General features: G+C 32.5%; 1 protein-coding gene across 1 annotated transcript; it reads right to left on the minus strand.

Annotated features, from left to right (window-relative positions):
• Positions 1 to 7,349: 7,349 nt before the first annotated feature.
• Positions 7,350 to 13,677, minus strand: LOC111612469 (the record flags this gene model as incomplete). The annotated part of the gene is given in 2 exon segments (XM_023353682.1): positions 7,350 to 7,369; positions 11,259 to 13,677. Coding segments are annotated over 2 exon segments (2,439 nt in total), but the record flags the coding sequence as incomplete, so codon positions are not given.

Below are 13,677 nucleotides of genomic sequence, written 5' to 3' on the forward strand. Positions count from 1 at the left end.
AATTTAAGGGTTTTACAGTTTAAATATTAAATTTTTATTTGTTTTATATGTTTAAACTTTAAACTTATGAAACAAATAAAAATTTAATTTTTCTTCTTAACCTATTCAATACTTTTTCTTATGTAAAGTTTAAACTTTATATTATACGTTATATTATACTTATAATATGTATCGATAAAAGGAATAATTTGATTAGTAAATTTTTTTTAATATTCAGTTTGTCATGTAATAAATAATAAATACAGTATATAGCAGAAATTTATTAGTTTTTATTACTAGCATTGTACGTAACATTGTAACAAAAATATCAAAATGTAAAATTGGCCGATTATCGAAACCGATTAATCGGGGGGAATGGCCGATACCGATTAATCGGCTAAGTGGCCGATACGGCCGATTACCGATTATCGAAACTGATTAATCGGTGGGAATGGCCGATACCGATTAATCGGCTAAGTGGCCGATACGGCCGATTACCGATTACTTACCGATTAATCGGTGCACCCTTACTAAACAATGACTCATCGGTGTTAAATTTCACAGAAGGCCGAGACAAAGGAAGTTAAACTTTGAAGCTTTTTCTTCAAAATTAACGCATTTTTTTCGTTTTTTTCAGTTTTAAGTATTTTTTATGTTTAATTACATTTATATGAAAAATTGCTAGGAACTAAAGCGATTAAGGTAGATCTAGCTGTCCTTTACATCCCTAAATGTTATATGTCAGTGGAACAAATGGAGTGAGCTTTGAGCGTTCCACGATTTTTGGAGACTGTCTATATGCGGGCTTCCTAAACAAGCCTACATGTATGTTTGTCCAAGAAAATTTTGGATGAAATACAAACCGCACAACTTCAAAATCGCATAAAAATAATCCGCATAAAAAGAGACCTTACAGTATTTAACATGAAAGGAGCTTACAAGATTTCCGCGATCTTGGAAGTTTAAGTCAGCGGCGGTCTCTGGGTCTTCCTCTCTTTTCCAAGATAGTCCCAAATGAAAGAGTGTCCCAGGTTCGCGAATGACAGTTCCCTCGATGTCTCGACGACTCCGAGGCGCTTTTAAGAACTACTAGTTGGATTTAGCAATGAAATTATTATAAAACAAGACACCAACATCGCACATTAGCATGCTACCGTCGCGCCACTGACTTGCCATTGATGCAAAAGCTACACAATAAGCAGCACAACTTTTTGTGGCACTGGCGGAAAAAGCAATTATTCAAACCATCTGCAGCGCGTATTTTTTTAATGTATGTAGTTGTGTATAAAGATCCAAATTAATCTACAGCAATTATAAATGGCAGCGTTGCTAAGTGACTCTACTATCTGCAGAACGGGAATAGTTTTAAAACATGTATATCATAATTGATGCTAGGAAAGAAACTTATTTTCAAGTCAGTTTTAATAAGTAATAATCAATAAATTATTAGAATGTACGTAATGTATGTAATGTTTAAAATTTTAAAATAAAATTAACTTTTTTTTTATTATACAAAGAATAAATATTTTCATTTATTTTTATAAATGATTTGTTAATATTAAAACCATTACTTTTATCGGCAACACTTAAATCGAAAACGCTAGTAGGAGTGGGAGACAAAATGGCGGATGATTCCTCGTCTTCATCGTGTGAGTCGACGAATGATAATAATAACGATACTTTGAATAATACAGAGGAAAATAGTAGAGGTTTAAATGCCTTCGCCAACGATGGAAGTTTTATGGAACTTTTCAAGAAAAAAATGGAAGAAGCGAAGAAACAGGAGACGAAAAAGGATACTGGAACAACGAACTTTGTAAGAAGTGTAAACCTCAAATTATCTTTATAATTACGTTCATATTAGTATCAGATTCCAATATATTTCCTAAATACGGTTCTTCTTCACCTTTACCTTCCCGTTCAAGTAGATAGATTGGATAATAATTCAGCATTTGTGGCATTGAAACAACGTAAAAAGGAAATTTCTAGTAATTAATTAAAAAAATTAAATTTGCATAAAAAGAAAATGTTACTACCTACCAGTTGTCAATAACATCTTAGAAAAGTTGAAAATAATAGTTGAAAAGTTGAAAGTTTACAAAATTCGGTATACCCAAAATTCTTTTAGGTAGTATGAAAAAAAAAACCCAAGTTTCATACAGTATTATATTTTAATGTATACTAATTTGCTTCTTTCTACATTCATCAGTTTATGTTGAAAATATGTGTGGTTTAATTAAGCTAAATATGTTTAAATTGTTAATGGCATTTAGTTGCAGTGGCTGAAAAATAATCTGTTTTTATACTTAGGATCAAGGACAGCTATGGCTGTGAATGGAAGCATTCTCAAGATGCCAACTTTTAAGAGCTGCCAAAAATTGTAGGATTAATAATAATAATAAATTAATTAATATGGCAATTCTAACCAGTGCTGTTTATGGTTATAAGGAAAAAATCCTGTTTAATTAAGTGGGAAAATTGGTTTATTCTGTTTCATTACTTGTGCTACTCTGTTATGATCCCAAATATATCATTCAGAGCTTGAATTGAGCCAGTTTATTAATCAAGAAATTATCAATAGTAGATAATACAGTAAAACCTGTATAATTCAGATTCACACCATAACTTCTGAACAGGTTTTAGTATTTTCTTTTTTAATCTTTTAACTCTAACAGGCGAATGCCACACAATTATGTTTATTTTTATATTCAAGCCATTTGCATAATAAAAGGAAATTTATTACTAGGTTTAATTCAAAGTGACTTAAAAAGATGGGAATATTCAAATGCAAGAATCTGTATATTAATAAGTCTATGGGACAAACATGTCAGGGTCCCTTCCCTTTAACTTTATCCTAAGCAATTTTTGTGTTTTGCAGTTTCATTATTGCAAATACTCAGGTTAATAAAGGTACATTTTAGTTACTAAGACCGTTGTTTTTATCATCCTCTCCCAGTCAACCTCACCAGTTCCTCACCCCTCAAACCCCTGAACAACATTGGGCATACACAGCTGGTTGAGAATTATTTGATTCTAAAAAGTTCTCATTGTTTTCAAGTACTTGTGCTAATTATTTGAATACTTCTTAGGTGCTATCCTTGAGCTCACATGATAACAAACAAGCTAATTTGAGCATCAAGAACTATTGTTTTTCTCTGCTGTCAGAAATTCTAATTTCATTACAGTGATATAAAGACCAAGTTATTCTGTGATCTGACTTCTCAAGGAATTTTAATACTATATTAACAATTAACTTCAAACTCTATACTTACCAACAATGTTAATTAAATTGTCCTCATATACTAGTATTATTTACTAAATAACTATTATATGTAAGGCAAATTGGCAGCATGTTATCTTATTCTCATTGTTTTCAACAATTTGCATTCATTACTCATTTTTGAGAACTGTTCTCATTCATTTAATTTTTAAAAGTATTTGTTTCTGTGCCTGGTTAATTCCAACAAAGATCCTATGTCTGTATTACCCTTTATTACATGTACTTTATTTCAAGGTTCTGATAGGGTCAAAATTGTTTTTGGAATAAGTTTGTCATGCTTTGTGGTGATCGTTTTACTTATTTTTCTAGTATGGAATCTTAATTTTCTGTTTGTTTAGGCTAATTTATGTTATTTGTATTCAAAAACTTGCATTTTTACATTAGAGAGGTTTCTGACTTATAATGAAATTTAACATAGAAAATGCTTTGTTCAGAAGTCTGTTCCATTTAGGTAGGTTTCTGTTTTAGTCAGGTTTCATTTTACATGGATTTTACTGTATAATAATTTGAATTCAATATTGTAAAAGGTCTAACCCTATTAATTTTGATTTACAACTCTTAATTAATAATAATTTTTAAAGATAACAAAGTCTTCTAAGACTATCAACTTTAAATTTAATGCTAAGTAGATTTAAAATTAAATTTTAAAATTCTTCAAAAAGTAAACTTCCATTTTCAGAATTAATGAACTTTACACAAAAATAAAACAAAAAGTATACAATTCATTAAATCATTTTAAAAAATTGTGAATATTATGTATGAGATGTTTTACACTAACAGAATATCTAATTTTAAAAAAGTTAGAATAGATAGGAAAGAAGTCAAATCATGAATATATCAATAAACAAGTATCCAATATGTTAATGAGATTACACCAATGATTCTCAATCTGTTCTAACATAGAACTATAAACACCTATAGAACCTGCTGAAAAATCCCTACTTGACCATATTCTCATGAAAGTTGAGCTGTTTTTGATATCATAACCTTAAATTATATATTTTGTTGGGCTGCAATTTGAAAAAATTGTAGACCTATAATGAAAATATAGTTCACTTCACACCAGCGTTTAGAAATTAAATATAGGTCACTTCCATGTTGTGGATTGTTTTAAAGGTGTATTTTCCATGCACTTTTAACAATCCACTATCCTATCATGTATCTACGGTACGTTGACGATATTTTGCTTGCATGGGACGGGCTCTGCAGAAGATTTAGACAAATTTATTCAAATGCTAGCTTCAATATATCCTATCAATTTCACTGTAGAAGAGGAGCAAGATTTCCTTTTTAGATTTAGAAGTGCATAGATCTTTGGAGCTAACTTTTGTGGTGCACCACAAAAACAACAAAGGGCCAGATATTATCCCTGTAACTGTTTTCCAGCCCTCAAGCCTTATAAACTCCGCTATCACTTCGCTTATTCGGAGAACGCTCCTCATCCCATCCACCCAGGTATTAATTGATAAATAATTACAAATTAACAACAGAGCAGTGCACAATGCCAGATATTCTAATTCCAAATATTGATATCTCTACAACCGACTCATAAACAAATTGTTTCCAAAATCTTTCCTCTGTAACAAAGAAAGCATAAAGATATACCTCCAATACTGTACTTGGGCACCATTTCACTAAAAATAACACACATATTCAGAAAGCATGGTTTTATATTACCTATAACCCCTCAACCATTGTGAGCCACCGGGGAGGTTGGAATTTCCTTTCCTTTCCAGTGACCTACTTTCTTGTCAAGGATGACGTTTACGTTTTTTTACGCGTTACGCGAGTGGAGGAGAGTCAGAGAAGTCGACGAAAAGACGTTGGCTAAGTTGAGTAAAGACACCATTTAAAAACAAAACAAGAGTTTATTACAATCATCTACGGAAAAAAAAATTACAAACCTAATTACTCTAAGTTCCATTATAACAAGCTATCTTGCTACTGCGCGGATGGTGGAGAGAGAGAGAGTTTACAAATATGCGTTCATACCTCTTTGCATATACTAGTGGGATATTCTTCCGTAATATCGTCCAAATGGATTCTGGGGTGTGACACAAGTGTAGGTCTACGACGGAAGTGTAGACCTTTTTGCGATGGGGGAAGGTGATGTCCGACTTCAACGTTTCGACTCAATCGGCGATTCCCCCGAGAGGGAAATAAGGATGGCTTTTATACCTTTTGTGGTGGGAAAATTAGTCAGGTGATCAATTGTTTTAGCGGGTGTGGGGTTAAAGGTGGTGATAGAATGGCAACAATATGACAAATTTGGCCTGTAAGTGTAAACTATACATGGATTCCTCGTGAGAATGTTTATATTAAGACATAAAATTCCCACGGACTCTATATTTCGATTTTATAGGTAAGGAATAAATTAATTTTATAAAATTAACTAAATTTTGAATCTCACACCATCACTACAAAGAACATTGTGCAACAATAGAGACACTCTCATGTTGAATGTAAAATCGGGAGTTTAAAAAATTCCATTAAAGCATACAATATCAGGGGAAGAAATTATCTATATTGGAGCTACCACTAGAATAATACGGTCCTGCATCTTCGAATATCAAGAGGACATTAGAAATAACAGACAGCTACAGAGTTAGCGAAAAAGGTTCTAGACCAAGATTATCTTTCACTTTGGAACCACATTAAATTATTTAAGCATTGCAAAGATCGTAGGCAAAATATTCATATGGGAGAACCTTTACATATCTGCTGCTTTGCCGTGTAATGCGCCAACATTGGCAATACCACAACTATGGATAACTTTATTTAAACAATCCAAGTTATAATTTTGTGATCTGATTTTATTCTACTCCCATGCACGGTACCATTATTCGTTATTTATATGTTTTGGGGAGTTCAAGTTATTACAGCATGTTTCTTTAAAAATATTTATTTATTCAATTTTTATTGTTTTGTTTCTTTAAAAATATTTATTTATTCGATTTTTATTGTTTTGTTCTATATTCCAACCACATGCATTATGTAATTTGAAAAGTCTGTTAAAAGCTGTCAATTCGAAAACAAAGGTATTCGATTTTACCTGAAGATGACTGTTGTAAACTGTTGAAAGTATTAGCGAGTATATCTGAAATTTAACAAATCGCTGTCAATAATGCCACAACACGGAAGTGTCCTATATTTAATTTGTAGACCCATTAATTCCCACTGTTATTTGTCCATCTGTCTCTCCTTAATCTCAAGAACAGAGTTAGATAGATGAAATCCAAGACCAAATATGGAAAGATTAGGGACAGGATGCACCGATTAACTATATACGAACTTCCAACGCAAACTGAAAGACATGTTATTTCAATTCAAAACTTTTCCCCTGAAAGCAGTTAATAGATGACTGGTATGACTATTGTTAAAGGAAAAGTATGATGACAGGGACAAGTCACTACTACTATGAGGTAGAGAGCATATATTTTAAATTAAATGAATTAAAAATTGCAGCCTTCATTGTGACAATGTCACAATAAATAATTGCTCGTTGTTAGATAAAAAAATAAATCAAAAACAGAATGAAATACCTGTAATTATTTGTCTTTTAAAAGCTTTTGTATTGAAGCAACAATGGATATTTAGGCATCAAAATGAAAAACTTGTAACTTGATATTTTTTTTATATTTAAAGGGATTTCCTTAGAATAAGAGCAAAGACTGGAACAAAGAGATTCTGCACTTTGAAAATCTTGGTCTACAGGTGTTAGCAGAAAATATGGATAAGTTTGTGAACATTCTTGTGGCCTGTCTCAGGAAAAAATTTAATATAATGTGCTGAATTTGAAGTAATATCTATATCTATAGTTTCAGCCCAATTAAAAGTTTTAACAGAAACATTAAAAAGATTAAAAAAATATAGAAGAATTAAATCACTTATCATCATCTAGTCTTGAGTTAGGCAAATAGCAATACATATATTTAAGATGCTGTGTATGTGAAATTGTTTAGTAGTACTATTTGTTGAAGTTTTTGTCAGCTGACATTCTCAACTCATTCCTGCTGCTACTTGCTTAACTTTACTAGACACCCAGGAGAGTTTTAAAATTAATGAATTTTGAGAATACTGTGCAAAATAATCATTCAAGATACCACATGTCTGTAAAATTAAACAGAATAAGATTTTTTTAATTCTTATTTCATTAATTCAGCCATACTAACAACCTACCTTCAGCAACAGAAATCGGCTATTGTATTATTTTCCAGGTGTAAACAAATAAAACAAAAAAGGGATTTATCCAATTTTCAGAGAAAAATAAAATGGGTATTTTATTTTTGAATTTCTAGAATTCAAGATATTAAAGACTAAAAAGAATTTCCATGTAAGAGAAATTCTTCTAGACCCAATTGATTTTATAAGGTGACACGGCATTGGACTGTGTTTCTTTTCCACCTCTCAAAACATAATAACTTTGTAAATTATAAGAATTTGTATTATTACTTTTATCAAAATTGCTATGAAATAATATATTACAAAAAGTTCAATTATATCACTAAAGTAATTACATAGTGGTAATTTTCTTTTATAATAAATATTATAAAATAGAAATGAGTTTGAATTATCTGTGACATTTAGGAAAATTATATTTGAATCTGATATATAATTTAATTGTAATATATTTTATGAAAACTCAACTACTAAACTATTTTTTAAAATAATTTTTTCCTATAAAATATTTTTGTAAAATGATAAACATTAAAATAGTGATATTTTTTTTAAGTTTGAAGATCTTAAGGAATAAAATAAGTTTTTCTTTACTTAAAAAGTTTTTCCACTATTAAAGTTAAACAAATTTGGTCATATTTTTGGTTTTGTAAATTCCAAATACAATGAATTCCTGATTTAATATTTTAACAAAACTTAAAACTAAATACAAAATCAAGAAAATATTGACACAACTGAAATTGTTTTGAAAATTAATTTTTATTTAAAGTTACAGTATATTTGAATCTGATTTGAATTCTTCCAAAATCAAGTTCTAAAAGTCAAATATTTATTACATCATTTTTTTAATGCTTAAACATTTTTGATGTCATAAACAACCATTATTAGACAATCTGTACTTTTTCTAGTACGATAAATTTTTAAAATTAGTGCATTTTCATTTTTAAAGAGAATGTTTTTTAGTATGTAAATTATTTAGATTCTAGTTTTAAAAAAATATATATTTATTTTTATATATAAAAATATTCTCATATGATAAAATAAGGCAATTTAACTGTTGAAGTTCTATTTTTATTTCTTGAGTCTTGGAGATAAATCAACATCTGAAAATCATTTAAAACAGGAGATAGTGACTACATAATCAAAAAATCATCTTACTTGTTAGTATATTACCTATTTTTGAAAAAAAATCACTTCAATAGTTTAGTTAGTTAGTTAGTTATTTTATTAAAGTACACATGCATACATAACCAGCACCACTAGGCATAGCTGGAGATGGGGTACATGAATACAAGTTACAGGAAAGCAATATATGTATATAATTATACACTTACAAAATAAAATAAGAGATAATATGGTAGCAGAGTATAACATTAAATCATAAGACCTACAAAAATGTGCAGTAGAGTACATGCATATTGTGCTGATAATGCTGTAAGTAAATACACAACAAAAGTCAAGCACAGATCAAATATACAATCTATACTTCTATACTAATATTATAAAGAGGTAATGTTTGTATTTAAGTTTGTTTGCAGCAGGTAATCTCCGAAACTACTCATCCAATTTCAAAAATTCTTTCACCAATATTTAGAATGGAACTTCAGGGTGGACATAGGCTGTATATTATTCCATTAAACATTTATATAAATTAAATTATATCATCTAGGGTTAAGGCTTTTATGTCCAACAGATGGCACTACGAGTACGACGCCCTAAGTTTGCTTTTCTGTGAGGCATTACGCTTTTCTGTGAAAATGAACTAAAGCGGATCATCTTCTATCTATTTATATAAATAAAAATGTAATGTTCATTTGTTCCTACCGATTCCTTTGAAATTTTGACATAACGCTGCATTTGAATAAGCACGTGTTTTTATATAATACTAGCTTACCCGTCGCGCATTGCTTCGATCTCAGAAGAAAGGAAATTTAAGCAAACTCGTTATGACAAAATTCAATTTACATTTTATCATTTTTATTGAAACTTATTATTATTGTTCATTTTCATCGGGAAAACATTTCAAAGTGTTGTTTCAAGCGTCGTTTATTTACTGGAGTGCTTGTGGATACACGATATTTTTTGTTTTTCCCTCTGGTGCGTATACAAATAAATCAGAAGGTTTTCCGACGTGTGAGCTGGCCACANACGAATGTGGCATGTGCTTCTCCTTTTCGTAGCGTACGAATAATGTTTCTTAGAAGGCAGTGTGATTTTGAAGTAATATCTACCGAAACCCTGAGAAAAATTAATTTAAAGAAAGGAGAGAAACTGCTTTTTACAATAAATATTAGTTTGGGTACCCACATCATTACATAACTTTTCACAAAATAAGACTGCCATATTATCTGTACTATAAAGTGGTTCCCCTACATCAGTTTGTGTTCCAGTGTCATGTTTGGTGATCACAGATATGGTTTCGGTGTCCACATCCATGCTATTATCCACGCTCTCCACCTTTTCTTCTTTCCTTCTTGCCTGCCTTAAAAACCTGTCAGCATTTCCACAACCCTGTTTCTTGTAGTATGTTGGAAAAAGTGTGGGAACGTATGCTGGATGGTCAGGGTTGTCAAATTTCCGTCCACTACAAAATGCTGACTGCAGACTTTGCTGTACTTTGTGGGTTTCCAAGGTTTGTCATCTTTTCTAAAAAAAGTGTTTTTAATTTTACATATTATATTACATTACAATTATCAAGCAACTTTGGTCACGTTTTGACTAACGAATTACTTGAAATGATCTTTAATACTGTCCCTGGCTAATAATGACATCATCAAGCATTTTTTAAATTTTGTTATTTATTATCAGGATTTTAGATTTACAGAAATACGAAATGTTTTGGTATTTTTAATATTTTTAATGAGTTATTACTCAATGCACTACGTAAACAATGAGTAGTAATTTAAAGTGGACTACACCTATTTACCGTTAAAAAAAGGCGCCCTAGCAATTTACAGAGATCATTACAATACAATGCATTTAAATGTCACAGTTATATATATACACACACACAACTTTAAAAAAATACCTTCAATGAAAATACCCAACATAATACTAAATCCGCAGAATTGCAGCCAGCCATTTCTCTTTCCTTCCAGAGTATTTTTTATTCGGAAACGAATAAAACTTTGTACTGTACCTGGCGGCGCAGTAATATACGTAACACTACAACCGACCACACAACAGGTATTTTTTGAAGTTTTGTGTGGCAGAAAGCTGTGATTCATTATACAAAAAAAAAAAAAAACAAGCACCGTGTTTCACTATGTATCTAACCCAAAGACGCACGTGTTTTCCCGAAAAAGTTTTCATTGCCTGCCTACAGGTGGCGCTCAACTCAGTTCCACTAGCTCTAGAGGTTAGATATCATTTATCCTCTATATTCATGATTTAATTTATATTAATTTCCATTGAAGTAATATTTGAAATCGAAGATAAAATAATATTAGTGTAAGGTTTCCGACGGGGGTGGAAATGTCAACAGGGTCGAGGGGTGGCGAAGGGTCGTATGTAGTCAATCGGCACAGAGACAGACTATGGTTACAAGAAACCGTTTACTGTAAGGTCTCGTTTTATGCGGTGGATACGTTCTACAGAAAAGCACATATAAAAAATTCGCATAAAAAAAAGATTTTATTTGCCTTGAAAAAGTAGGGATACGTTCCGTAATTTTCTAAAATCGCATAAAACCAAAACAGCGAGTTAAAATTAACTTAAAACCGCATAAAAAAGTTTGCAGAAATTAAAAGAAATAGGCTGCTTAATAAATTACTTCGAATGTCTGAAAGAAATTCATATNGAAGATTCGTTTCAAGAAATGTACCCAAATCATCGACATCGAAGTGACTTTCACGTTGCAAATCACGATCATATGCGTCATTTGCAGATCGATTCGGTGCACACATTCCCAACTGCCCCAATCCTTTGTTAACGATTGTCAAACATATATCCTCGATCGAAACCAACGCCTCATTATACACTTGTGGTGTGAATTGCATGTCTGGATTCTGATTCATTGCTTGCAAACGACGTAGGATGTCTTCACTCATGTAATCTTTGTATTTTTCCCAAAGATATTTCGGATTGGATGGAAAACACGTTGTCAATATTATCGCAAATAACCTGCGTATTTGCTGTGGTTGAGCAGTATCGGATGCATCAGCGAGTGTTGTGTCCCACTGTGCATCGTTTTCAAGAAGATTTAATTCTTGGCAAGCTTCTCGATAGGTCGCACATACTTCACCATTTACTCTTCTCAGTTCTTGGAAGGATTTCGGTCCACGTACGTTAAGTAACAGTAATCGCAAGTAAAAACATTCTTGATTGTTTGGATGAACTGTATAAAGACGGCCTAACGCGTCGGACGAATATAAATTCAGATGTCCTTCAACTGGTTTCCCCTGTTTACGACGTTGAAACTTTTTCGCTGATGCATTCCATGTGTAGTATTTTGGCACTTCTGAGTAAAGTAGCGTTTTTGCGAATAAATCATCCGTGCACAATGAGAAGAACGCAGTTAACATTGTTTTCGGTGGCGATAATGCTCTTGCATGTACATTTTCCGTTGTAAAATACACGCGCTATCCATTTTCAAGATGTACGGCCAAATGAACAACTGTTGGATGACGTTCATGAATTGGAAATGAGAAAATACGCCAAACTGCCTCATTGGTACTAATGTAGCGTCCCAATTCATATCGATCGATTTCATTGATTGGTGCAGATGCATTTCCCACTCCAAAAACTGCCATATCGCTTCCTTTGTTGACATATTTGCAAATGTATTTGATCGATTTCACTGAATTACAATACTCGACATTGATGTGTGCTTTGAACGTCTTTGAGAGTAATGGTGAATATGGCACAACCCAACGATTATCGACTTCAATGTCATTGTTGCATACTTTTAAAGTGATGAATTTGCCACCATCTTCAGTTGATCGTCGACGATATTGTGGATATCCATCATTTCCAGTGATAGTTTCGGCGTGTAAGTGTCGTGGATAGCGTTTCGTGCATTTTCCATCCTTCATGCACGGAGAATTGTTGTTGATCGCGCCGCATGGACCATGAATCATGTTGTTGGTAACGACTTCGAATAAGCCTGGATCAATGTCAACATCTGGTATTTCTGCTGAGATGACTTCATCAATTTTGTCTGGTGTAATTTTGTCGATCAACCAAATTAAAATGTGTGCATGCGGTACTCCTCTTTTCTGCCATTCAATGGAATACATCCAACAGCGTGTCTCCCCAAAAACATGATGTTTGACAATGAAATCCATCATAGATTTCAATTTTTGCTTGAACACACGTGCAATGATGTCATGGCGATCCGAAGACGATTGTCCAGGCAACAGAAGATCTTTAATTTCTTCCCATGTAGGATTGCATGTAAATGTTATAAATAAATCCGGACGGCCGTATGCGCGAACATAAGTCATTGCATCTTGTGCATATTCATGCATGTGCCGTGGGCTTCCGGTGAATGTAGCCGGCAATATGACCATTTTTCCCAGTTCATTGGGATTGCCATCAGTAGCAATTGCATCGCGTAAATGAATGTATTCTTCAGAGCGCAGCTTGGTTTGATTCAATCGAATGAAAAGAAGTCGTTCGGTCTCGATTTTTGCATACATATCGACAATGTATTGATGGAATAATTTTCGACATTTCAAAATGTGGTTGTCTGTGTTCTCACGAATCATCAATCGATATGAATAGTAATTCATGGCACTGACTTTCTTATTGGTGTCCTCATCTGTTTGTGGATTTCTCATTTTGATGTTGAAATGATATCCATCTTCTCCTTGCCAGAATAAAATTGGATATTGCAATGCATCGTATGAGCGATGAGTTTCGGAGACTCGCTGAACATTACCATCTCTGCGATGAAGAACTATATCACGCGAGTTAAATTCTTCGCCAACTATGACGATCGCCACTTCATTAATTGTTGGTGCGTTGTATTGTCTTTCATGTTGGCCAGCTGGTGTTTTGTCAGCTCTAATGACAAGTACATAATCATCAGCTGGCATTCGCTCGAGGGCCGTCTTGAACAGTCGAACTAATTCATTATGTTGATCGAATAAATTTTGTAATGAAGCAACAATTTCTCGATTAGTGCCGGTATTGAATCGACAATGTTGATCAACTTGTTCATCACTGGTTCCCATGAAATAAATTTGGAGAAATTTGTGATCTGCATCCGGCAGTGGTAGAAGTGATCCAGTACGATGATA

Source organism: Centruroides sculpturatus, unplaced genomic scaffold (genome assembly GCF_000671375.1).
Source record: "Centruroides sculpturatus isolate CEXI.00-Female unplaced genomic scaffold, Cexi_2.0 scaffold1679, whole genome shotgun sequence".
NCBI classification, from domain to species: domain Eukaryota; kingdom Metazoa; phylum Arthropoda; class Arachnida; order Scorpiones; family Buthidae; genus Centruroides; species Centruroides sculpturatus.